A 25,324-nucleotide genomic window follows, 5' to 3' on the forward strand; every position below is an offset into this window, starting at 1 on the left:
TTTAGTGACTGAAATACTGCAGCAGGTGCTGTATATGGATCATAAGTGCCCAAAACGTGCATTTTGTTCACTTTTTTTTTTTTAAGATGGAAATTCGACATGCTTGTGCTGCAGTTCTATGGCGTTTTTTCCCTCCAAGGCTCCGCGACAGTCACGTGACTGAAAACTATGAATACTGACACACATCCCAAACTTTTTTAACACACGACATAACTGCCAACTGTGTGTATTTGATCGTTTAAGGGCAATGGTATACTCGCACGAGTGCTGACATGCGGCAAATGCGTGCACAGAATCCGCTGCCAGTCTGATATGAGTCCGTGTGTCAGTACTGAATTGAGTTTGTGGTGTACATCGCTTTTATTAACTCTTTTTAGTGCTATCAGGCATATCATACTTTTATTTGGTCATTATGCGAGATGGCCGGTAAAAAAGATTCGCCTTAGCTTTCACGATCACGGAACTGGAGAACTGCTAGCTGAAGAATAAAATCAGTTGTATGCGTCTGTTGTTCAATCCAAAAGAGACTTGCGCTAATAACACGAAAGCTGATTGGCTGCAATATAAGCTGCATGGTGGTCTCATTTGTAGTTGTAATACAGCAAACTATAGTTGGACTAGCGAAAGAAAGAACTACAACACCCCGGAATAAACACACACACACACGCATTCTAAAGCGCTGCGGGAGCATTACATAGACATAGGAAAATTAAGACCCGTTTAAAATTATTTAAGACCTAGAACTAAAAACTTCAGTGAATTTGAATTTAAGAACCCGCGGTTTAAAGCCATTTATTGAATAAAGTGCAAATAATGTGACATGATTTGATGGCAGTGCCAAACGCTGCTCCTAGCGTCATTGGGATGTTCGCTAACTGTATAGGCTACCCCTGCTCAGGTATTTTTGCCCCCCAAGCAAAGAGCAAAAAAGAACTTTGTCAGGAGCACATTGGGGCCTAAAGATCAGTATATATCTTATACATGTCACACAGAGAAGTGTCAGGACACACACCTGCCAAAGTCACACAGTTTGAGTACAGCTGTGTCTGGGTCCACCAGGAGATTCTGTGGCTTGATGTCTCTATGGCAGACGCCTTGGGAATGAATATACGCCAGACTGCGAAATAACTGATACATATACACCTGAGATAAAAAGAGAAAAATAGAAAAAATGTGGGGGCGGATTGACACAGAAGAGAAAGAGATGTTATTGTTTACTGTCCATGTACATATGAATAGGCACAGTAGCAGCAGTCATAATAAGACAGAGACTTACTTTGACATAGATAATGGGGATGGTGGTCTTGGACTTGTTGAAGTGGCGTGCCACCCTGTACACGGTTTCTGGTACAAAATCAAGCACCAGATTTAGATACACTTCATCTTTCTAAGGAGAAAGAGAGAGAAGAAAATGCAGATTAGATTGGCCAAGAGAGATAACAGTCTTCAAACATATATTATTCAATATGACAAAATTATATCGCTGGGATATAAAAACAGAAAGGTTGGACAGAAAAACCAACCTTTTCCCCACTGGAGTAGAAGAAGTAGCGTAGCCTGACAATATTACAGTGGTCCAACTTCCTCATTATCTGTAGCTCACGGTTCTGTAGCAAAAGAAATGATGTGTGAAGGACAGTAAAAGCATGCAACGAAAAATCAATGCATTCATCTGTGAAAATGTGTTGCTCGGACTATGTAGCCCATTTAAAACTTGTGCTGCACAATCAAATTAAAGTGCACTGTAAAGTTGAAGGCTGTGCTCTATGCGCTCTGTAAGATACTACACACTCATGATTCAGTGTTTTCACACTCAGAGTGGTACATTTGATATTAACATGCGTCTCAGGTCTGTGATTAGACAGATTGCCATTTAAAGCTTTACAAGCGCTGTGAACGGCAAGTACTCAAGTATAACTTATTTCAATTTATTATATACGTTTATACAAAACGTAAAAGATGTAGAAAAATCAAGTTTTGCAGACAGAATGAGATGAAAAAAAAGGCTGTGAATTACATATAGAAACGAAAAGAAATTATGACAGCAATAGATTACACTACATCTCTAATGTAATAAACATTACAATAATAGAATATTTAAGTGGGAAAAATACCCTAATGGAGCCTGTGGACTGATACCCTAATACAATTAAAGGTGATTAAAAAAAAAAGACTTATAGGCATAGGTACAATGTTAATGGCAGGAAATGTATATATATATATATATATATATATATATATAAATTTGGTTCACTTTAAGGTCTATTTGAAAGAGGTTCAGGTCTTCTGAAATTGTAAAGAGCAACACTTCCTCAAGGCAGCAGAGCCTGGACAAAACAACTTACTTTGGAGTCATAAGGCATTGCTTGCTACTTTGTATTTTATGAACAAGCTGTTGAACATGAAAGGGGGTCTTTCGATGCGATCTTAAGCCTTTTTGTTCTTTTAGCTTTGAAATCCCAGCAAAAGCAACAAAATAATTACAACGTGTAGCAGCCTGATTTAAAAGGCCTGTAGCATTACAAGTAAAAACCTTTCATTTTGTCTTGTGTGTGCATGAAGGTTTTATACATTTCAGTAGGGCTGAACGATTAATTGCATTTGCGATAATATCGCGATATGATAAAACACGATTTCCTAACCGCAAAGGCTGCGATTACAGTCTGATCACATGACACGCGAGGGTAAAATCTACAGAAGAAGCATCAACTTGGCACGTTACACATATCATATGCCTGGCCTAAAAGAAAACTGCTTGTGTTTAATCTATCTAATATTGTGTTGATCATACTATAGGCTACAATAGAGGTGGGAGAAAATATTCACTCTCCAATGATTCTGGATCGATTCGGAGCTTAGATTTTAACTGCAGGTGCACGGTAATGTAAACACCATCAGTAATGTCTTAATGAATTAAACAGACAGGGCAAACCACATCTTATATTTGAAAAGAGATCTGTGCATTTGTGTGAATGCAGATCTCCCGCTGTCTATGATGTCATCATTATTAATCAGGCAACAGTAAAGCTGAGAAAGAGAAGAAAAATCACTCCCAGTTCAGATAGCCTACTCTTAAATACTGAAAGCACTTATAATTACATATATCATTTAAAAAAAAGATTGTAAGTTTTTAATAAATTAATAAGATTAATTAATAAGGAAAAAGTTCAAGAATTGTTTTGGAATCGGATCGTGACTCCGAGTCGGAATCAGATCGTGAGATGCCCAAAGATTTCCACCATACAATGATGTATTGTTGAATAATACAGAAGATAAGGAGTTAAAAAAATAATAATAATAATAAAATAAAAAAAAATAAATAAAATAAAAATTATCGCATATTAAATCGCAATATTGGTTAAAAAAAAAAAATCGTTCAGCCCTACATTTCAGGGTGTTTTATTATTATACTGACATTAACTTGCATATGCAAGTTATCATACTTACCTTAAACCTTTTATCCTGAAGCACCTTCTTTATGGCCACCATCTCCTGGCTGTCAATGAGTCGAGCCTGGTACACCACTCCAAACGAACCATTCCCGATCACTTTGATGTCTGTGTATGAAACCTCCTGAGGACGGTCGGGACCCTGCCCTGGTGTGGCTACTACCGTTGTCACTTTCCCACTATCCCCTAAAGACACACACACAAAAAAAACGGTCACTGACTGAAACATCAATAGAATCACAATGAAGATTGAAACAACACGAGCCTGTCCTAGCATGTAGAACCTGAATTAAATGTTATATCAGGGGTTGGCAACCTATGGAACACAGAGGGATAAATCACCCAAAAAAGTGTGAATGGTTTATTAGATCTGCTCACCAGCACAGGTTAAAATCTCACACTATAGCGCCTAACTTAATAAAAGAGGCAGTGTGACCATGATGAATGATTACCTCAATATCCTTATGTAATTTAGAGGGACTTTATTTAAATTAAACACACTCCTCTTTAGCTAATCACATGCACAAGCTAGTGATTATCCTTTTGCATACCAATGTTGGCATGTGTGCCATAGGTTGCCGAACACTGCTCTATATGAATGCTATGTCCCTTATTAAACACCAATGTTGTACTCAAAGTGATAAAATTACAAATTTCCAAAAAATCCTCAATACTCAAAAATAAAAAAATCCTCAAGAACCGTGGCAAACATCTGAACATTTACCTTAATGGCCATGGTTTAATCCATGTTTATATGAGATCGACTAATAATTGATTTTACTAATTTTACCTCTTTTCTACCACATTGTTTTGTAATATCAGGTCAAATGATACATTTGACCTGATATTACAATTGGTTGGTCTCTAAACAGCTTCTAAAACGAAAACTCCATTAAACCACTGTGTATAACAGGTGAAGTAACCAGTGTTAATTTTTTCGTCAACAACCTTTTTTCACTTTATTTAACTAAATAAAAACTAGTGTTGGATGACAAAAACTATGATGAAGTCAACTGTCATTTTCGTCAACAAATAAAAACGAGACGAAAATGTTAGGGAGGGACGATTAGGGAAGAGATCCAGTCAGAACTGATATCCTGCGTAACAGATGCGCACATTTGATTTGAACGTGCTGATCTAACCGCTGGCGTGTTTATAATTAAAAGTCATGCATTATATATTCGTTTTTGGTTACACAATAAACTGTATTTAATTTAATTCCCATTTAATTCATAGTCAGGAGGAAAGACCAGTATTTGACACATATTCGATAAAGTATCAGGGTTATAATAGTTAACTAAAACCATTAAAACAATCTTCATTACTTGAAATTAAATAAATGTTAACTGAAATAAAAATAAAAAAAATAAACAAACTTATTTGAAGCTTTAGCTTAACCTGATATGGCCTACTAACTAAAACAGAAATAGAAAGTTACAAAAACTATATAGATGTTTTTAAAAAACAAACACAAAAGTGAATTGAGCTCTGTTTCGTGTATTTTTAATGTCGAAAACAAAATGATGTCAAAATTTCAGTTCAAGTGACAGTCGGTTATGTAATGCTTAAATGCTTAATGTATTACAATTTAACTAAACTCATTAGATTTTAGTCGACTAAATCTATTGTAGATTTAGTCGACTAAAAGGATATTTAGTCGACTAAAACTAGACCAAAATTAAAAACAATTCAGGTGACTAAAATATGACTAAAACTAAATGGCATTTTAGTCAAAAGACTAGGACTAAAACTAAATACAAATTTGCTGTCAAAATAAACACTGGAAGTAACAAGTAATCCTTAATAATTTCATGAATAATTTTCTCATTCTCAGTTTTTCTGTACTTTAACTTCTATTCTAGTTTCTATCAAGAGAATTTGACTATTGCAGTGTATAAACATCAATGTTACATTTAATTGTTTTGCGTGAATTAACAAAATAATATCTGTGATAAAATGCAGCATTTTGGCTAAAGCCCCGTTCACACCTTCCGGCAACACGAGCCACAGTGACCGCTTTTGACAGAATGTAGGCGTGTCAAGCGACGAGAGACACACATTGAAAGTTCATTAATGTCGACTTAATACAAGTGAGCAGTGAATTTCACAAGCAACAACCAATAGGAGTCAAGAATGTCCGTGGAGCTCACGTCACCGCCTCGAGTGCAGGCAAGACACGACAGGACAGTTCCGGAGCGATTTCACTGTTTTATATGAATTGACTAACCACATACATGGATATAGGCCTAGTAAAACGATGCGTGGAAAAGAAACTGTAGGCAGTCTTAGTGAGTTTGATTCATACATTGATAGTTTGTGTTGTTATATGATGCACAGAACAGTTTAGCACTGCTGCAGTTCATTTTACAGTTTCTCCTGTATTATGTTGATTGTTAGGGACAAGAAAATGTATTATTTGCCAAATTCAAACAATGTTTTAGTCATTTTAAACAGTGTGAGAGAGTTTAATTTGTTGATTGCTCGATTATCTGGTTAATGATTTAATGTACTGAGCACTGCTGTAGTTTATATCAACACTCTCCAACAGCAGAATGCTAATTATTTTATGTCTAATTCCTAGTCAAATTAGAATGATATCCAAACGTGCAGTCCACCAATAACATTAGAGCGACAGCACTGGGAACATACAGCAACTAAGTTGCTGGTGGTGTGAATGGGGCTTAAGACTAGCAGACCATGGACATTTTTACTTGGCACAATAAATGAGTGCAAAATATAATTTGTGTTCTATGAGAATTGTGTGATGTCCATGTAGTCATTATATGCGGCAGGATTTGTGGTAGACAAGCTCCTTATGGTAAAAACACAGTAAAATGGCTGACAGTATTAATTATTGAGCTACCATGTAATTTCATCTTCAAAAAAACATGAGTAATACTTCTAATCAAGTAGGTGATTTGAAAAGACACGTCATATTTATGATTCTGTTATTGTGCTTTGCATGCTTTTTGAAGCCTGAACTCACCAGTGCCCATTTATTGTAATTGCTTAAGAAATGGTGATCAGCACATTCCTCAATTTCTCATGTTCCATGTAAGAAAGACAAGTTTGGATCAACACGAAGGTGAGTAAATAGTGAACTATTCCTTGAAACTACTCAGGCATGCCTGAGAGGCCATTAAACACATGAAAATACTGAGCCTGTGTTAAACAAAGAGCTAACCAGTGTTAGATCTACGGCAGATAGATCTTTTTAAACTTACCGGTGCCCTCTTATCCAGCATGCTATGCCTTTTTGCCACGCTGTCTGACAGGTGTTAATAGTAATCCAACACCCATGTTTAGATGCGTGTCCAAACACAACAGAACAACGAGCAGAGCTTATCACTAGAAATAGCAGAAACACCCTTAAGACTGTTTGAACACGGGTGGAGGATGAGAAAGCTAAAATCTGACCGCATTTCCACCTGTGGACAAGAGCAGACCTGGATAACGGGGATGCCTGGAGACCAACAAAGCCATAGGGTGACGTTTTGTCCGTCAATTCTTGTCAGTTCAGATTTAGAGAAGAAATGACAGATTCACCAACGCAAATGCTTTGTTTCATTACAAGGCAAAATTATTCTTTGCTGGATCAAAGCAGAGCAGACAGCTGTTGTCATTGCTGCTATTGAGATTTTTTTTCATCAGAAAAACACTTCAAGTGGGATACAGGTTAGTGGCCAGTTAATAAGGCCATCACATAAAATGTCAAGTTTTAATGACAATTTTTGGTTGGAAACACCAAAATGAAAACTTCTACATATATTTTGAATCAGGTAGACAAGCTCATTAACTATGAGGGAAACATTCACAGAATAAATTGCTAAACCAGCCATGTGACTGAATAATTATCTCGGAGTAAAAAAAAATATATCACCACATAGAATCTGAACTGTCGTGATTCTGAAAAGCCAGAACCAAAGCTAGTTATTAAAATACTGGCTAGTATTACCTCCTATGATGTGTGCGAGAGATACAGGTCATTTAACCGAACTGTCTTGTGTTCAATGATCATGTTTATGCCACTTAGCGGCTTTCCGTGACGCACTGAATGATGATTTTACCTTTGCTTCCAGCAGAACTGTGTATATACACCTCACATGCAAATAAAAATCTGATCAAATGTACATTACAAACACATAGGAAACTTAACTGCATTTTCCCAGATAAAAATGTTTGGCGAAAATGCATCAGGTTTTTGTGAGTTCAAATGTCATCAGGCCAATTTAAAAAAAATGGCTACTAGGCTGAATAATATGTTGACAAAAACAGCCATGGCTGTTGTGTGTTGTAACTACTGGTTCAAGGTTTCTCAGAGGACCATGGGTTATAGTCGTACGTCCATCCACCCACTTGATCTCCCCTCAATCCTAGTAATAACACCCATCACCACTTCCCATGGAAATCCAGCAGTCAGCACCAGTGCAGATGAACGCTGCTGCCAGCACTGCAGTCAGTGGGAATCATTTATAGAGCACCAAATGAAGAGGTTTATGCCTCTAGGGAAACCACTAGTTTTCACAGTAGTCCAACCACCAATTTACAAATGGTTATTTTTCCCTCATAGGATGCAGAGTTTAAATTCGAAGCTTTGGTATGATAACTATAATAGATTGTGATTGGGGAGTCGTTAAACATTACAGTAATAATGTCATTATATATATTGATTCTGATATATTCCCTTAAATTATATGAACAAGCAAACTCCACTTTGGTACTGTCTATGTTCAACATGTATAATATCTCGTTTAGATTAACGTTAAGGATATGTATGATGCGATTAAATGCATCCAGGGTAGCACCATGATATTTAAAGTAAATGCAAAATTGAAGATACAATCTGTTAGATGTTATGCTAACTGAGCTTTGTTGCCAAGCGAGCACATCTTGAAGAACACGACGTCTAAAGATCCTACAGACCACGAATCATATTTAAAAACAGGGCTCAATGGGCCAAAAATATGATGCACTTTTATAGATCATAACAGATGTGTTTAGTACTCGTTCTGATGAAGGATTGTCGAGCTAATGTAGTTAGCGCAATCAAAGCCCTTGATCCGTCTACAAAAACAAGCTCACGTTAGCTTAGCCAGTTAGCCGCCTAAAGTAGGTTAACACGATCGTTACAAAATAATCAAACAAATTAATAAACATCATGCTACACGGACTAGCACTTCGGCTTTTATTAGTCTGCTTTCATCACATTTATTGTGATTGTCGCGGGATGTCATTAAATGATACTCACTACTCAGCTTTAGGTTTCCGAAAGCAGACGAACTCCCGGCTGAGGCCTGCGCGCCCCCCGTCTTTCCTGTAGAGCTTCCACCGGCGACGGCTGATCCGGCGGCGGCTGCAGCGGCTCCCGGGACCCCCGGAGGCTCAGCAAACGAGCTAGTCCTGGGCCGCCCGCTGCCGCTCATATCGGGTTTCGTGTGTGCCAGAGCGGGGGTAAAGAGTGCCGATAGACTGGCCCAGGCGCGTAGTGTATATGTCAATTTAAACAACAATAATCGTTAAAAAAAGGATCCCTGAACTATTCTATCGGTAAGGTTGTGCGCCTCCTCTTTCTTCTTTGGCTGGGCAACTGGGGCTGACGCACAGTGACGCTCTGTGGACATTGCCTTCTGGGTAATGAAGTTCAACAACGCTCTCACGTGCATAGATCCTGCAGCACAAGAATGACCAGCTTTTGATTATTCCTTCATGCCAAGGACCCCACAAATATAATAATACAGTTGTATGCAAATTTAGTTAAATGCCTTTTATGTTATCTTTGCAGTAAAATAAAAATAAATTATTTATAAATACAAAATATACTTCGTACATGACAATAAGTTGACTATTTGCATAAAAGTAGAACAGTGCTTTCCCCCTAATAATTTTGATGTCGATGTATACAATTTGTGGGACTAATCATAATATTTGTATGTGCGGCTTACACATTTCAAGAACACAAAAAAATGGCCATATGATTTTCACTTTCTGTAAATGTTGTGTTTTGAGATGTTTCATTATTAACGAATTTATTGGTGGTGTAGGGGCCGTTACATCAGCAGATCTAGCCCCACATTCACATACTCCAACTAGCACCCAAAAATGCTTCAATGATTAGACTGTCCATCACAACAGCTAGAGTTTGACTGACAGTCTTTCTGTCCAATCACCGCCTTGCACAAGCCACACGCGAACCCCCATGGGGCGGGGCAGCATGCACAGAGCAAGGAACAGAGGCCAGACAAACGGTACATTTCCATATCCACGATCGTGTTTACGTCAATATACGCAACGAGCAGTGCGCCGCGCTGAATAATACTGGTTCGCCGCGGTGAGAAACGCATTGTGAACACCGTAAAGACGAGCGCTGCACGAGGAATTGACCATCTGCAGCGCGCGAGGCGAGTTTCGGAAACGGTTGGGGAAAGAAGGCCTCCCCTCAGCGTTCTTAGACCTGCGGGAAAAAGTGAAGAGCGCCGCCTGACGACCGCCGTACAGCGGGGTGGCTCGCTCAGGAGACAGCGGTGCGCTGCATAAGCTCTGGCAAAATCTGAAGAGCGCCACCAACTGCTCGCCACAAGGTAAACAACTCGTCTGAAACCTGCTAAATGATGTAGTCTGTGTGCATTAATACTATTAATATTAAGGCGTATAATCAATCAGTTGGGTTTTAACATATGCATTAGTAATATTCTTGTCGTTTATGATGGAGAGCAGATTGTGGACTCTTTATGTTACACAACTGCCATATGTCATGCACGGATTAGGTCAAATATTTAAAGTATGAGAAATCCACATGATGTGCTCAATAATATTAAATACATGTTTTCATAAATATCTGACAGTGTTGACAAAAAGTATGGACACAAGCTGTGAAACCTTATGGAAAAAGATAAAGATATATAACTAACCGACTTTTCTCAGGAACTAGTTGTAATATTAAGTTATTGGAAGTCTGTCCTTGGTACGCCGGGGTACATATCAGTTTATGACAGACTTTGAATATTAAACGTAATATTGCTACTAGTTTGAGAAACACTGATATAAACGGAGTACTGAATTATGGTCTGAGTTGGTTTTATGGCTGTTGAATGATGAAATAAAGAGAAAATCAAATAAAATTGTACAGTTGTGTTAAGAACATTATAGCGAGCGACAATCTCTAAGTGGAAATGTTGTTGTTTTAAAAACTAAATGGCAGATAAAGTGGTGACATGCTTTGTCCAATGTGTCGATGATTATATAAATTATGTCTGTAATATCTATATAATTAGTGGCCTGTGGGAATCTGTTCCTGAACGATAGGTTATGGAATCTAAAATGAAAGTGCAGGGCCAGAAAAATTGTCTGGGAGTCTGTCTGACATATCTCTATAAGTTGGAGTGTTTTTTGTTTGTTTCAGGTTGTTTTTAGGCTTCGGATTCATTTCTGGCATGGGAATATATACTAAACGCAGTGACTGTGACTCCTCATAACCCCAGCACTTTATCTTCTCTTCAGCACACCAAAAGTCTTCGCATCTTAATAGGTTTCAAACTGTTCTGCAGTAACCATGAGTGAGCAGGAGTATGTGGAGCATCAGTACATGTGCAGCGAGTGCCAGCAGCTCTTTAATACGCTGGAGGAGGTGCTGGTGCACCAACAAATCCACACCGGAGCAGAGGGGGACGAGGTGGAGATCCTGCCAAGTCTTGAGGACTGTGACACTGGGGAGAGCCAGTATCAGTGCCTGGAGTGTGGAGCCATCCTCAGGAACCCTGACGAACTGCTGCTACATCAAGAGCTGCACATGAGAGAGGCAGGCCAGGGTGAGTGCAGTGCGTAACATGTGTGCTGTACATGTCAGATTGTTTTGTTTGGAGATGATGTTTGGAAGTGCATGTAATCAGCACCTTAATGCTTTATTTTCAGAGCTATGTGAGGTCACAGAGGTGGATGCTGTCGACGCAGACGTGCCAATCCAGTACCAGTGTCTGGAATGCCTGGCTCTCTTTGACACACCTGAAATGTGGTTGGCACACAGACAGACACACAGCAGAAGCAGCACCCACAGCAGCCTGAGCACTGACACAGTGAGTACACACACACACACACACACACACACACACACACACACACACACACACACACACACACACACACACACACACACACACAGACACACAGACACACACACACAGAGACACACACACAGAGCTGGGTATCCATGCTTGCAGATCTGATTCTCTCAGCTTTTTCTTTGATTAGATTATGGTTCATTTGGGAATGTTCCAGTTCTAATGTTCATTTGTATATGAAAGTAATTCTCTCTCAGTTAATTAACCTTTTGACTTAGTATATTATTATGAAAATGGATACTCACATTTTAAATGAACAAACTATGCAGTTCTGTGGATACCAGCAAAAAAAAAATACTTAAGGAGCAGTGTAGATATCCAGTATTGACAGACTAAATAAACAAAACGAATCTGTAATATCAGATTCAAGCAAATAACTCTAGTTAGTTAGTTAGTTAGTTAGTTAAACCTTTATTGTCTGTTCAGTTTGATGCTGACACTATACATCCACACTTCCACATAATAAAATCACATAAAACACACAAGTCCCTATAAAGAACAAACAAACACACACATATATATATATATATATATATATATATATATATATATATATATATATATATATATATATATATATATATATATATATATATATATATATATATATATATATATATATATGTGTGTATGTATGTATGTATATCAATATAACACATGCGTTCTTCTCTCATATGTGTACAAGCACCCGCTCATATAAATACATAACTTAATTAAGAATTTGGTTTAACATAGTCACCACCAAAGGAACAAATGATCTTTTATATATATTCTTATTGGCTCGCGGTACACAAAAGGAGGGCTTCAAAGCAAAAATGGAGTGGATGGGTTTGGTCTGAAACTCTGAATACACTGCAATTGCCTTTTTTTCAATAAAATGTGCGAACAGCTCTTGTATTGTACTCTGTTTCTTGTCGGTAATCTTACTTGCTTCTAAGGATGCCACAATTCTCAATATAATATTGAACCGTTCGGTACGGCCTTCACGGTTCAATACGCGCCTGTGAATTGCGGTTTTTCGGTTTTGCATTTAATTAAGTATTTTTCTACAAATTCTATCATTTGCCTCCATCCCAATATACTGAACAACGTGACATACATTCACATCACACGTTAGTGGTGGAGTTATACTCACGAAACACTATAGTTATTCACGATCACAAAAGTTCATTATTTGCATGCGTTTTAAAGCCTTGCCGGCTCATTCGTGTGGATATGCACGGTTTTAACATGCACTTTTCAGAGCGCGCACACTAAAAGCCTGTCAAACACGTGATTACTGGACTAAGTAGTCTTACTGCGCTAATACTGTCAAATACACACAAGGTTAATATAAACACAGTCGGTTATGTCTATAGTGAAAGTAAAATCGGCGTGTGTCTGTATATCAGATGCACGTAGGTCTTAAATTGAAAGCAGCGCAGCCTAGTGAACACGCTGTACTTAAAGGGACAGTTCACCTCTAAAATTATGTCATTATTTACTCACTCTAATATTGTTCCAAACCTGTATTTATTTCTCATTTTTGAGTGAACTATCCATTTAATGTTAATACAACAACAAAAGACAAAGAGAAAATCACTCACTGCTCTTGACTGAAAAACTTTAATACAGTAGCTTTAATAAGAATCAATGTATATTTTATAGTGAAGTCTATGTAGTGTTTTATTTTTACATTTATTCATTCAATTTCATACTTAAATGCTGCTGTACAGCTCTGAGCTACCAGTGTAAATCTTTATATATAAAGATTATATATATATTTATTTTATAGTATACAATACACTAGGAATGTGTACAAGGGTTTTTTTAAAGGGTTAGTTCACCCAAAAATGAAAATTCTGTCATTAATTACTCACCCTCACGTCGTTCGAGACCCGTAAGACCTCCGTTCATATTCGGAACACAAATGAAGATATTTTTGTTGAAAGCTGATGGCTGAGAAAGGCCTCCATTGGCATTCAGTACACTTATACTCCCAAGACGGATAAAAGGCACTCAAAACATCGTTACAAAGTCCATCTCACCACAGTGACTCTACAATAATCTTACGATGCGACGACAATAGTTTTTGTGCGCAAAAAAAATCAAAATAACACCTTTTTCCAACTTGTTACTGTCTTCCGTGTGTGCCTCCACGACGCATGCGCGAGAATATGACGCAGATCCGGCGTTCGGACAGATGACCCAGAAGTGATTTGTTTACAATCAGAGGAAGACGCGCGTATCTCAGCTGTTGGATTCTACATTGATCGTGCTTTAGGTCTCTGCATAGTGCTCAAAATGGGGTTAGAGTGTGCATTTCATGGAATCCCGAGCCCCGGCGCTACGTCATATTCTCGCGCATGCGTCGTGGAGGCACACGCGGAAGGCAATAACAAGCTGGATAAAGGTGTTATTTTGATTTTTTTTTGCGCACAAAAACTATTGTCGTCGCATCGTAAGATTATTGTAGAGTCACTGTGGTGAGATGGACTTTGTAATGACATTTTAAGTGCCTTTTATCGGTCTTGGGAGTATAAGTGTACTGAATGCCAATGGAGGCCTAACTGAAGCCTTTCTCAGCCATCAGCTTTCAACAAAAATATCTTCATTTGTGTTCCGAATATGAACGGAGGTCTTACGGGTCTCGAACGACATAAGGGTGAGTAATTAATGACAGAATTTTCATTTTTGGGTGAACTAACCCTTTAAGTAAAGTTTTAAGTTAAAGTAAGGTTTTTCAATTATTTTAAGTAAAATAAAGAAAGAGTCAGGGTACCCGCGGGACCTTAAAAAGTCTTAAATGTCTTTAAATTCAAAATCAAAATTTTAAGGCCTTAAAAGTCTTAAATTCGCTGAAGTATTGAGTTCTAGGTCTTAAATAATTTTAAACAGGTCTTAATTTCCCTACGTCCATGTAACGCTACTCCATTGCTCATTGAAATGCTCCCGCAACGTTTTAGTGTGTGTGTGTGTGTGTGTGTGTGTGTGTTGTTCGTTTTTTCACTAGTGAGAGACCAACATGCATCTTATATAGCAGCCAATCAGCTTTCGTGTTATTGGCGCGGGTCTCTTTCGGATTGTACCACAGACACATCAAACGGATTTTATTCTTCAGCTTCAGTTCTCCAGTTCTTCCAGTTCACGCGATCGTGAAAGCAAAGGCGAATCTTTCTCACCTGCCATCTCGTATAATGACCAAATAAAAGTATGATATGCCCGATAGCACTAAACAAAGAGTTTAAAAAGGGATGGAAACCCCGAACTCATTCGCTACTGACACACGGACTGATGTCAGACTGGCCGCGGATTCTGCATGCGTTTGCCGCCTGTCAGCGCTCGCGCGAGTGTACCGAATCTAGGCACATTCATAGATATCCATATCTATGGGCTCATTACTGTAGCAATCCAATATAGCCTAGCCTATACCCACCCCTGCCTGTGTCGTTAGTATATTAATCACACAACAACAACAACGGGGAAAAACAAACAGTAGCCTACCTAAACTTAAAGCACTGTTTGTATCTGTATATTTAAGTTGTATTTATTTGTCCTATTGTCAAACAAGATTCATGCATTTTGTTTGTTTTATTGCCATGTGTGACTATAGTGCATCTAATATAATGATATGGTAAATGTGGCATCCTAATTATGAAAAAAAGAAACATGCACATTTCTGAAAATGACCACCACAAAATCAGTAATTTTGATCTCACAAAAAAAAATGTATATACATACACACTATCGGTCAAAAGTTTGCGAACGGTTCGATTTTTTAAATGTTTTTTAAAGAAGTCTCTCCTGCTCACCAAGGCTGCATTTATTTGATCCAAAATACAGCAAAAACAGTATTATTGTGAATAATGTTTTTTTTTTTTTTACAATTTAAAATAACTATTTTATATTTCAATATATATCTTAAAATATAATGTATTTCTGTGATTCAAAGCTGAATTTTCAGCATCATTGCTCCAGACTTTAGAGTCACATAATCCTTCAGAAATCTTTTTTTTTTTTTTTTTACTTTTTTTTTTATCCATCAAAGAATCCAAAAAAAATGTTTTACACAACTGTGTTCAACACTGATAATAATCATAAATGTTTGTTGATCATCAGATCCTCATATGAGAATGATTAGTGATTTAGTGAAGGATCATGTGACACTGAAGACTGGAGTAATGATGATAAATTCAGCTTTGATCACAGGAATAAATGACACTACTATATATTCACATAGAAAATAGTCACAACAGAACTGTCACAATATTACAGCTTTTTGTATTTTTAATAACATAAATGCAGCATTGGTGAGCAGAATGTAAAAACATTAAAAAATCTTTCCGTTCTCAGACTTTTGACGGGTAGTGTGTTTGTATATTAATCCTGGTGGGATTGAGCTATGAGGAAGTGCAAGATTACTAATACTTACTTAATTTTGCAAGTAATTTTGTGATTCTGCATTTCCTTTTGTACGTTTTTTTTTTTAATTGCGTGATATAGGTCTTAAATTTAATTCATAATGGTCTTGAAAAGGTCTTAAAAAGTCTTAAATTTGACTTGGTGAAACCTGCAGATACCCTGAGAGTATTGCAATTAAAAAATCGTCTTTTTTCTCCTTAACCTCTTGCGGTTCCTGTCGCTTAAGAATAGAATAGCAAAAAACTGATGTGACAAGCCATCAGAACCGAACCGAACCGAAAACCGTGGTTAAAAACCGAGGTATGTATTGAACCGTGGACTAACTGTATTGTTGCATCCCTACTTGCTTCATTAATTACTTGTGACAATTTATTTTTCTGCCTTGTCGTTAAATTTCCAAAACATGAAATTATATTATATGTTAAGATACTTTCAATGATTGAGCTATAAACAATAGTTCAAATCCTCCTATCAATATTAAAATTCCTTAGTTTCCTAAGTAGACCTAAGCGCCGTTTTCCTTTTTTGTGTATATGGTCTACATTTTCCTGGAATGAAAGTTTATCATCAACTAGTAGTGTCAGTAACACAATATTGCTGTCTAATAGAGAAATCAATTATTAAAATAATTGAAGCTGTTAGCTGTCTACACTGCGAGTGCCACTGCCAGGCTCTTGAGGTACTCAACAAACAACTTGTATGAGTACATACTCAGAGAATAAAAGATTTGTCTTGTCATTTGAAGAATCATTATCAAGATCATTCAAATGAATCAGAAACTCAGTATTTTTGCCCAACCTTAAGGCCTGTACACACCGAGACGAATATCGCACGCGCTTATTGCCAGCGTTTTTCGTGACGTTTTTCGGCGCGTCTTGAGTGTTCACACCCAAGCGATTTCCACTGGCGATGCGCCGAATGAACGTGTACATTCAGTAGATGCGCCATTACCATTTATCAAAATCCACTTACACTGTAATTACAATTGCCTAAATAATGTAGGCTAATGAGATTTTTAGATTTATGTTCTAAATATAATATTTTAATTATAGAAATATGAAATTTTGGGAAAAATTTTATTATTCCAGGCCTATGTAATTATCAGAATCAGAATCAGAATGAGCTTTATTGCCAGGTATGTTTACACAAACTAGGAATTTGATGTAGTGACAGATAAATTGACATATAAAACTGCCAGTAGCTATAGTTGGCAGCGTAATGGATTCTAGAATCATCCAACTGTTCAAAAACGGTGAATTATGCAAGAAAGAAACCTATACTTTGTTTGAAGCTATTTTTGTTGGAAAAATAGAGAAAAACTGTAAAAAGAAATGTGCATTTAAATAGAAGAGAAAATCATAATTTTATAGATGCCATTTAGCAACGTTAAAGTTGGATATTTTGATTAATTGTGACAACAATAACAACCATAACTTGTGTTATCCATACATTTATCAAGAAAAGATTTGTCAATGACGTTCAGCAGCTGTAGTGGTTATTTTGATCTTCCTCCACTCTTTGAACAAAACAAACATTATTAACATTATATACTATTATTATATATATCGTTATTAACAAAACGAATAAGCAAATTACATGATACACCCGCATACCATGAATTTCCATCATTACCGGCATTACCATTTTTAATGAAAACTCAACTACAAAAAAATTGTAGGCCTACAATAAAAAAAAAAACCTACATATATTAAACTTTTATTTAAAAAAAAAACGGATGACACAAAATACTCACATTAATAAATAAAAAATCTTTGGAAATTCCTCTTTAAAACGAATGCTCAGTTTGTGGTTCACTATTATTTGATTGAAAACAACAACAATAAAACAAAGACAAACTCTTACATTGAACAAATCAATATTTTTTATTAACAAAAGTTATCTTGCGCTTGCCTCCGCTATCGTCCTGTCAGTCATCTCCTTGCTTCGCGGCTCTGATTACAGTTACAGTAAAATTTAAAATCACCATCATCGCTACCCACCCTCTGCCGATATGTATTAGGCCTACAGTATTTGCAATGCCCATCCCTTGTCCAAAACCGAGCGTATTGTAAAGAAAAGTTATGACTGCTGCGTATAACACTTGTCTGAACATTGCATGGTCACACCCGCTCTTCGCTGTCTTGCGCAGCTTCACCACACATATTTAGCCTACTCCACACAGCTAAATAAATCAGGCTGGGTGCAGATTAATATTTCATATTTCTGATGTAACTTTTTCTGTGAAACGCGTTAAGTTGCATAGAAGAAAGCCCATGCCCTGTACAGTTTAAGAAGACTATTATTTTGTTACACAGAACTGGGGAAGGGCTGATGACGTCACATGCTCAGATTTTCTTGACCAATCAGCGGAAAGGGGCGTCTCATGACCGCCCACATGTGGGAAACGAATTTTGAAGTAATTTATCCGTTTTTTACCCGTGAAACGAAAAACGAAAAATCAAGCCGAAATCTCGTTTTTTTTTTAAACGAAAAAACGAATAAAGGAGCCATTTTCTCATTTCTGCTTATTTCATTTCAAATAGGAAATCAAACGATCAAAACGTACACGGACCATTTACGTGTTGCCAAAACCACAGATATATTATGTCTATGGCAAAACCATTCACACACTTTTTGCTAACTGGCAAGCAGCATTAGCAGCCCATCTTCTTCTTTGTCTACTTACTACTTCTTCTTCGTATCAATGTGTGATCGGCAAGACCGATTTTGTGCTTGAGCGCCACCAAGTTGTGTTTTACTGTCACTTCAGCAGCTCCAGGCACGTGAACAAAAGCACTGATCTCATTGATCGGCCAGTTTTTAACGCGACGCGTCAAAATAAAAAAACGAACCCGAGGCGTTTTTTTTAAAATGACGCTTTTACGCCTGGCGTTTTACGCGTCGGTGTGAACACTATCATTGGCGGCCATTGTTTAGTCACGAGGCGTTAAACGTCGGCGATAAACGCGCGCGAAAATCGTCCCGGTGTGAACAGGCCTTTACTGAAGAGCTGTCTTCTAAATAGTCTAATTTCATTTTGTATTCTGTTTCAGGAATATGTTCTTCAGGCAGATGGTTCAGTCACTCCGGTTCAGTTGCTCAATGTGCAAAATCTAGTTCTGGATGAACAGAGGGCAGGCCAGATCCTGACTCTAGCCCAGGTCTGTTGCACACTACATACATTTATATACACACACAACAAATACATTCTTTAAAGGGGGTTTGTTTTACACTGATCTAACCAGGTGTGATGCAATAAAAGCAAAGTTTGATTTCTATTTCTGTCGCTGAAAAATGTTTTTGGGAATACGTTACAACATGGATCAGGGGCCAGATTAAAGGGCCCCTTTAAATTAAAGTTGAACCACTGGAGTCACATGGACTATTTTAACAATATTTTTACTACCTTTCTGAGCCTTGAAAGTGTTTATTAAATTGCTGTCTATGGAGGGGTCAGAGAGCTCTAGGATTTCATTAAAAATATCTTCATTTGTGTTCACTGGTCAACACCATTGCTTAGTATTTTCTTCTTAAAACTGCAGTTTACCAAAGACAGTCTCAAAAGCGCGGATTGAAATCGTTGGTGTTTCTTAACGTCACAAACTACCTTGTAGCCAATCACATCAACGTGCATGCGGGCGGGCTTCAGCATATATGCTGCGAAGCAGGGGAGTCTCAAGAGAAGCCAGGTTATCCCGGTATATTTTTCTGTTGATATGAAATTCATTAATTATGTAGTACATGATGTATATTATAATGTTATAATGAACTATATGCCTTTCTCCACTGACGTTCTAAGTTGTTCAACGCATTTCTAAGGATACTCATTTTTAGAAGGCGGCTGTCTGACTCTGAGATGGCGAACAGTAACATGGTTAGTGTTGCAGACTAGCATTAGCAACACATTGTTAGCTGTTTGATAACGGAGTCAAGAAAAAGGCTAATAATATTAATTTCCGTTATGTGTCCGATGTTGTAAAGAGCGATACCATTGTGCAGCGTTTACTACAGTAAAGTTGACCCGACCGAGTGGATCTCTAAGCCGGTGTGAGTGAGTGGAGGAGGGGCTAATTAGCATATACATTATACCGCGTATACTTAATGAAGCAAGGGTGTAGAGTTACATTCAATCTATTTAAGGCATGGAAAAAAAAGTTTAAATGTGTAATTTTGGATACAATTATTGACTACAGGGGGACTTTAAGATAAATAAAGTAAATTGTAGCCAATCAGCAGTAGGGGGCGTGTCCACTCATGATAGAAGAGGAGGGAAGAAGATTTGAAGAAAGACTGTAGAAAGAGAGATGGCTAGGAGACATTACAAAAGAGAAAAGCTCAGAGGAATATCACTGGGAAAAGAAGGACCCGTTCTTACGAACTTCCTGTAAATTCTCTTAAGAAATTTCTTGAATCTGGCCCCAGGTTGTTCCCAGCTTATTCATTCTGAAGGTTCAGTGTGATAATGTCTGGGCCTATTGCCATATTGTTTTAGGATGCTGTAGGTCCCTATTTCCTAGCTTACCTTTGTTGCCTTTATTTTTCAGGCACTCCGCGAGCAGGAAACCCCATCTAAAACTGCAGCCACTCCCAGAACTATGCTAGTACCAGCAAACGCTTCCCTGCCCGGCTCCACCTCTGCGATGCTTCGCCTACAGTTCTGCTCCGCCCAAGCGATCGCTGATGGTTCTGCCTCAGCTACTCTTCGAAAAGCTAAACTCCTCGCCCCTCTCTTACCTGCCGATCCCATCCGTCTGGACAATGTAACCACTCTGAACTTTCTCCCTTCCTCTGGTCAGGTGAACACGCTAAACAAGGAAAATGAGGAAATTTTAATTATCCATCCTTATGAGTGTTCTGAGTGTAATCTGCTGTTTAGCACACCAGAGGATTTCCTTCAACACCAGGGGGAGCACTTCTTAGGCCAGGACAAAGAGAGTGGGGACACAGGGGTGATGGTGGGGTATGAAGACAGTTCTGGCGGTAAGGAAGATGAAGGAAGAAGCGACGGATCAGAAGAATGCAGCAAAGTCGGCAAAGTTAGTAGTGGGAGACGTACATACACTGCACGCTCGGCTGCTTTAGGTTTGACGTCGTCTGTCTCATCCAGCAATCTTCAGTGTGAGGAGTGCAAAAGAACGTTCACCTCTGCCAATCGGCTTGTGGCACACCTTCGTGTGCATGAACAAGGAACACACGAGTGCCCAGAGTGTGATAAAGTGTTTAAGAAGTTGGTGTCCCTTCAGACACACATGCGCACACACTCTGGTGAGGCCCGTTTTCTGTGTGTGGACTGTGGACATGGTTTTACCACAGAGATGACTCTTATGATACACAGGTACTAACACACACAAACTCTCTAGCCAAACGTCATATAGCTTGTGATTTGCATACTCTCTAATCAAACATGGCGGGTTTTTTTTTTTTCCTCCACTTAAGGAAATCCCATACTTCTGAGCCACTGCACAAATGCCCATTTTGTGCCAAAACCTTCACCAACATGACCAAGTTCTTGTACCATCGCCGCACTCACAGAGTACGTGAGCCGACCACGCCAGTTTCTCAGGTAATAGTTGGTTTTAGGAAATTAGCGATGCATTTGATCGGTATCATGTTGTTTATCTGTCGATATTAGAGATTAAATGTATTGTTTAATTTATCCGCATTGGTCAATATTGGCTATATATCGTGCAATATTTCCTGTATTATTTTCCTTTAGATTGTCTTAGGCCTTCACAAAATTGAACATGATCTTTAAAAACACTGGGGATGCACTGATATCACAATTCTGTCCAAAACTGATATTCTGATATATGTATGAGATGTTCATTTTTAATGCCGATATATTAAAGCCGAAAATAATGGATTATTTCCTTCAGCTGAGACACTTCAGATGCGCACTGTTCACCATGATGGTTTTGAATTGCTTGAAATGATCCCTACAGATAAATTATTAAATTTTTGGCTGATAACGATAAATACCTCATATTAAAATTGTACAGTATTTTTTACAGTATATTCTACAGTATACATTTTATAGTATTATTAAATAATGACATCGACTAAGCGTTAGATTCCAAGCAAATGTGAAAACGAGCATGAAATGAGCATGTGCAATTGAATATTCAGTATTGGTGATGCATATCCAATATTTACATTTTTAAAAATGTATAAATCAAAAAAATTTAATAAAAAAAACATGCTTATAAAACTGCTTATATTCAATATTGTAGATGCATCCATAAAAAATTTGAATGATTGTCTAACTTTGCATTTGCCTCTTTTCCATTGGTAATTAGATACAAATTTAGAAAAAATTTAATTTTTGTATTAAAATAATTAAATTTACAGTGCTATTGTTTGTTTTATCCACATAAACTGCAGAACCTAATAATTACATAAAGGCCTATTATATACTTTTCTTTCCTTAAAACTGAATGTGTTAACAACAACAACAAAATTGTGATTAATTCAACTCTCTCCCCTCTGCAGTTTGTACTGGCACAGCAGTCACCTCTCTCTATCATCCAGAGAGCAAGAGAACGAGAGGCTTCTTGGAGGAAAGAAAGACAGGCAGTGACGATTCCTCATGTGAAAGATGAAAGAAAAGAGTCAAGCGACACAAGCCCTGTGCTCATTGAAGGCATCGCCGTGGTCTCCCAGTCTTCAGAGCCGACAGAGAATGGGCTGTATGCTGAACACTCGAACACAGAACAAGTCCAAAATGGAGGGGAAATGCTGACAGACAACTCAAACCATTCAGCTACTGCCAGTGTGGAAGGAGGAGTGGGTGAAGAGGAAGGTAAACACAGGACTCCTGCTGTTGAGGAAGATCCAAAGTTTCAGTGCTCTATTTGTAAAAAAAGATTCTCCTCGCAGGTCCGTCTGTTGCGCCATCGCCGAACGACTCATATGACCGAGAGGCGTTTTAAATGCAACATCTGCGGGAAACCGTTCAAAAAGCAAATCCACCTGCGAAACCACCTGCGCACACATACGGGCGAGCGGCCGTTCCAGTGCAGCGTATGCGGAAAGACCTTTTCCTCTCTCGCCAATCTTTCCCGCCATGGACTCACACACACGGGAGTTCGCCCGTACCGGTGTGACATTTGCCACAAAGCCTTCAGCCAATCGTCAAATCTACGTCAACACCGTCAGCATCTTCACAGCAATGCGACGCCCTCCCCCTGTCCGGACTGCCCTGCCACTTTTATCCGTCCCGCTAAACTCGTAGCTCATCGTTTTCTTCACCACCCAGGGTCACCGGCGCCTTACCCCTGCCCGCACTGTCCCGAAGGGTTCTTGCGCAAGCGGCAGCGAGACATACATTGCCTGGAGGAGCATCCCGACCTGACACAGCCGCACTGCATCTCCCAGGACTCCCAGGTCAGAGGTCAGCAGGGTTCGACAGATGACACCGAGCAACAAGGCGCTCCTTCAATGGCAAAACCCAATCTGGATTGCACTATATGCGGCAAGCGCTTGAACTCTTCTGCAAATCTTCGCCTGCACCAGCTAAGTCACGGACTTGGGCCCGGCCGGCCACGAGGCTCCAACTCCGCCCTTGGGAAGTCTCATCCCTGTCCGGTGTGTGGAAAGCTGTTCGTTTCAGCCTCGAGCGTCACATTACACCAGAGAGTTCACACCGGCGAGCGTCCGTATCCTTGCGCGATCTGCGGGAAACGTTTCCGCCAGAACACGCACCTGCGGGAGCACCTCCGCACACATTCGGGCGAGCGTCCGTTCCGGTGCGAGTTCTGCGATAAGGGCTTTGTGCAGAGCATGCATCTGGCAGAACACCGGCGCACGCACACGGGCGAGCGGCCGCATGCTTGCGCAGAATGCGGAAAGACATTCAAGACAGTTTCGAACCTTAGAAACCATCGCAAGACTCACGCTCGCTCCCAAAAGCAACAAGAGCCGGAGCACGGCGGAGAAGCAGTGCCCGCAGAATCCAACACGGCAACTATTGCTGTCGTGGAGGCTTCTGAGATGGACCTAGCAACAGCTATACCATCTTTCTGCCAGCAGGGCGTGCAGCTCGGACAGCCGCAAGTCATTCAGATACAGACATCTAACCTGACACAGGTCTGTATGCTAGTTCTACTGTGTTTTGTTACAATTGCTGCGCATTAACTAACGGTTTATATTTTCTCACCATCTCAGACTCAGGGCACTCCCACTATCATGTGTAACGAGTTTGGAGAGACTATAGCCATCATTGAGACGAGCGGAGACCTGGCAGAGGCCATCGAGCTGTACCACACTGCACTGGAGGGCGGCATCAACATGGAGGCCATCACTGTGGACAACCTGCAGTTATTGTGAGAGAAGTGAAGAACAGTGCAGCATTCCAGTGACCATCATCTTGGAGATTTGAATATCACAATTACAATACGAGCATAAGTAATGTCAGATGGGTCAGAACAAGCATAGACACAAAAATTAGACCGTCTGAGATAAAGTGTTGCAAATTCAAGACATTGTATTAATTTCCATTAAAGTTCTTGAATGTGTGAATAAGTCTGCCTCAAAAAGCCCCCTCTAATGGATCCATTCAAATATTTTTCAGCCTTGTTTTGACTTTTTTGAGACAAAAAAATAAGGCTGATTTTAGAGGATGCAACTGCAGTCTGGCTTGCACTGATACACTGCATGACACTTGTACTGACAGAGCCAGATAGAAGAGGCATAACGGCACAGATTTAGAAAGACACACCCATGGACAGCGGCGCGAGTTCATACCACAGGATGGGTTCAAATGATTCCTGGTTTACGTTGTGACCTGCAGTTCTTGCGAGGGCATTGAGCTGAAGAGGGAAAACGACACATGTTAGTGCTCATCATGGACAGACATTATGCACCATCACTGCGATGGACAAGGGATCCATGTGTTGCATACATCACATTTCTCGGTCTGTACACTGAATGTTTGTAGCTTTTTTTAATGTTATGATGCTGATTTGGAGAAGTCTTGCAAATAAACTTAAACAGTTCGTCTCTGTCTCTCTGTAATTGCTTTGAGGAAGTGTAGTAATAACAGAACTAGCCAGAAATCATGTCACCTTAAAGGGATAATTAAAGGTGCTGTCCGTAACTTTTTTTGTGTTCAAGATTTACAAAAATTATAATAATGAGGATGTACAACATGAATCCATTTCCCAAACCGTGTTTTTGTCTTACCCTGAATCATTATGGCACAATTATAAGTGTTAATAAGTGTTTATATTGGGACTATTTCAGACCGGTCTGGTGGGAACCGCTGCGGAGGAGCACAGTCCCCTACGTGACTCGCCATAGACATAAACAGAGAAGTAGCTCCGGCTGCAATGTTCTTCCGCGAGACGCATGCAGTTTGTTTAT

At 39.0% G+C, this 25,324-nt stretch overlaps 2 protein-coding genes across 8 annotated transcripts in view; one reads left to right on the forward strand and one right to left on the reverse strand.

The window, feature by feature from the left end:
• Positions 1 to 9,680, reverse strand: part of gsk3ab (glycogen synthase kinase 3 alpha b) — a 24,895-nt gene extending 15,215 nt beyond the window's left edge. Inside the window, exons 1-5 of the mRNA XM_079837329.1 lie at positions 8,698 to 9,680; positions 3,448 to 3,635; positions 1,524 to 1,607; positions 1,277 to 1,387; positions 1,013 to 1,143 (exon numbers count right to left, since the gene is read on the reverse strand). Coding sequence (XP_079693455.1) covers positions 1,013 to 1,143; positions 1,277 to 1,387; positions 1,524 to 1,607; positions 3,448 to 3,635; positions 8,698 to 8,872 — 689 coding nt within the window. The 5' untranslated portion in view covers positions 8,873 to 9,680. The remainder of the gene's footprint in view (positions 1 to 1,012; positions 1,144 to 1,276; positions 1,388 to 1,523; positions 1,608 to 3,447; positions 3,636 to 8,697) is intronic.
• Positions 9,625 to 24,957, forward strand: znf526 (zinc finger protein 526). Of its 7 annotated transcripts, none has more exons than XM_079837322.1 (8): positions 9,625 to 10,027; positions 10,849 to 11,254; positions 11,358 to 11,518; positions 19,018 to 19,125; positions 20,509 to 21,299; positions 21,401 to 21,527; positions 22,454 to 24,049; positions 24,128 to 24,957. In XM_079837322.1, the coding sequence occupies exons 2-8, from the start codon at positions 10,999 to 11,001 to the stop codon at positions 24,287 to 24,289; spliced, it is 3,201 nt and encodes a 1,066-aa protein (XP_079693448.1). In that variant the 5' UTR covers positions 9,625 to 10,027; positions 10,849 to 10,998; the 3' UTR covers positions 24,290 to 24,957. The 7 variants fall into 7 exon arrangements, with proteins under 7 accessions (XP_079693448.1, XP_079693452.1, XP_079693450.1 ...); XM_079837326.1 differs by having other exon boundaries at positions 9,665 to 10,027; positions 20,524 to 21,299; XM_079837324.1 differs by having other exon boundaries at positions 9,665 to 10,027; positions 10,947 to 11,254.
• The last annotated feature ends 367 nt before the right edge of the window (positions 24,958 to 25,324 follow it).

Source organism: Gobio gobio (assembly GCF_949357685.1).
Source record: "Gobio gobio genome assembly, chromosome: 15".
In the NCBI taxonomy this organism is placed as follows: Eukaryota; Metazoa; Chordata; class Actinopteri; order Cypriniformes; family Gobionidae; genus Gobio; species Gobio gobio.

Bases quoted from the DNA above. Each gene is read 5' to 3' on its own strand.
- znf526 (XM_079837322.1), top strand. From the start codon at position 10,999: ATGAGTGAGCAGGAGTATGTGGAGCATCAGTACATGTGCAGCGAGTGC. The intron at 11,519-19,017 runs GTGAGTACACAC...ATTCTGTTTCAG, and splicing joins GCAGCCTGAGCACTGACACA to GAATATGTTCTTCAGGCAGA. The intron at 24,050-24,127 runs GTCTGTATGCTA...TCACCATCTCAG, and splicing joins AGACATCTAACCTGACACAG to ACTCAGGGCACTCCCACTAT.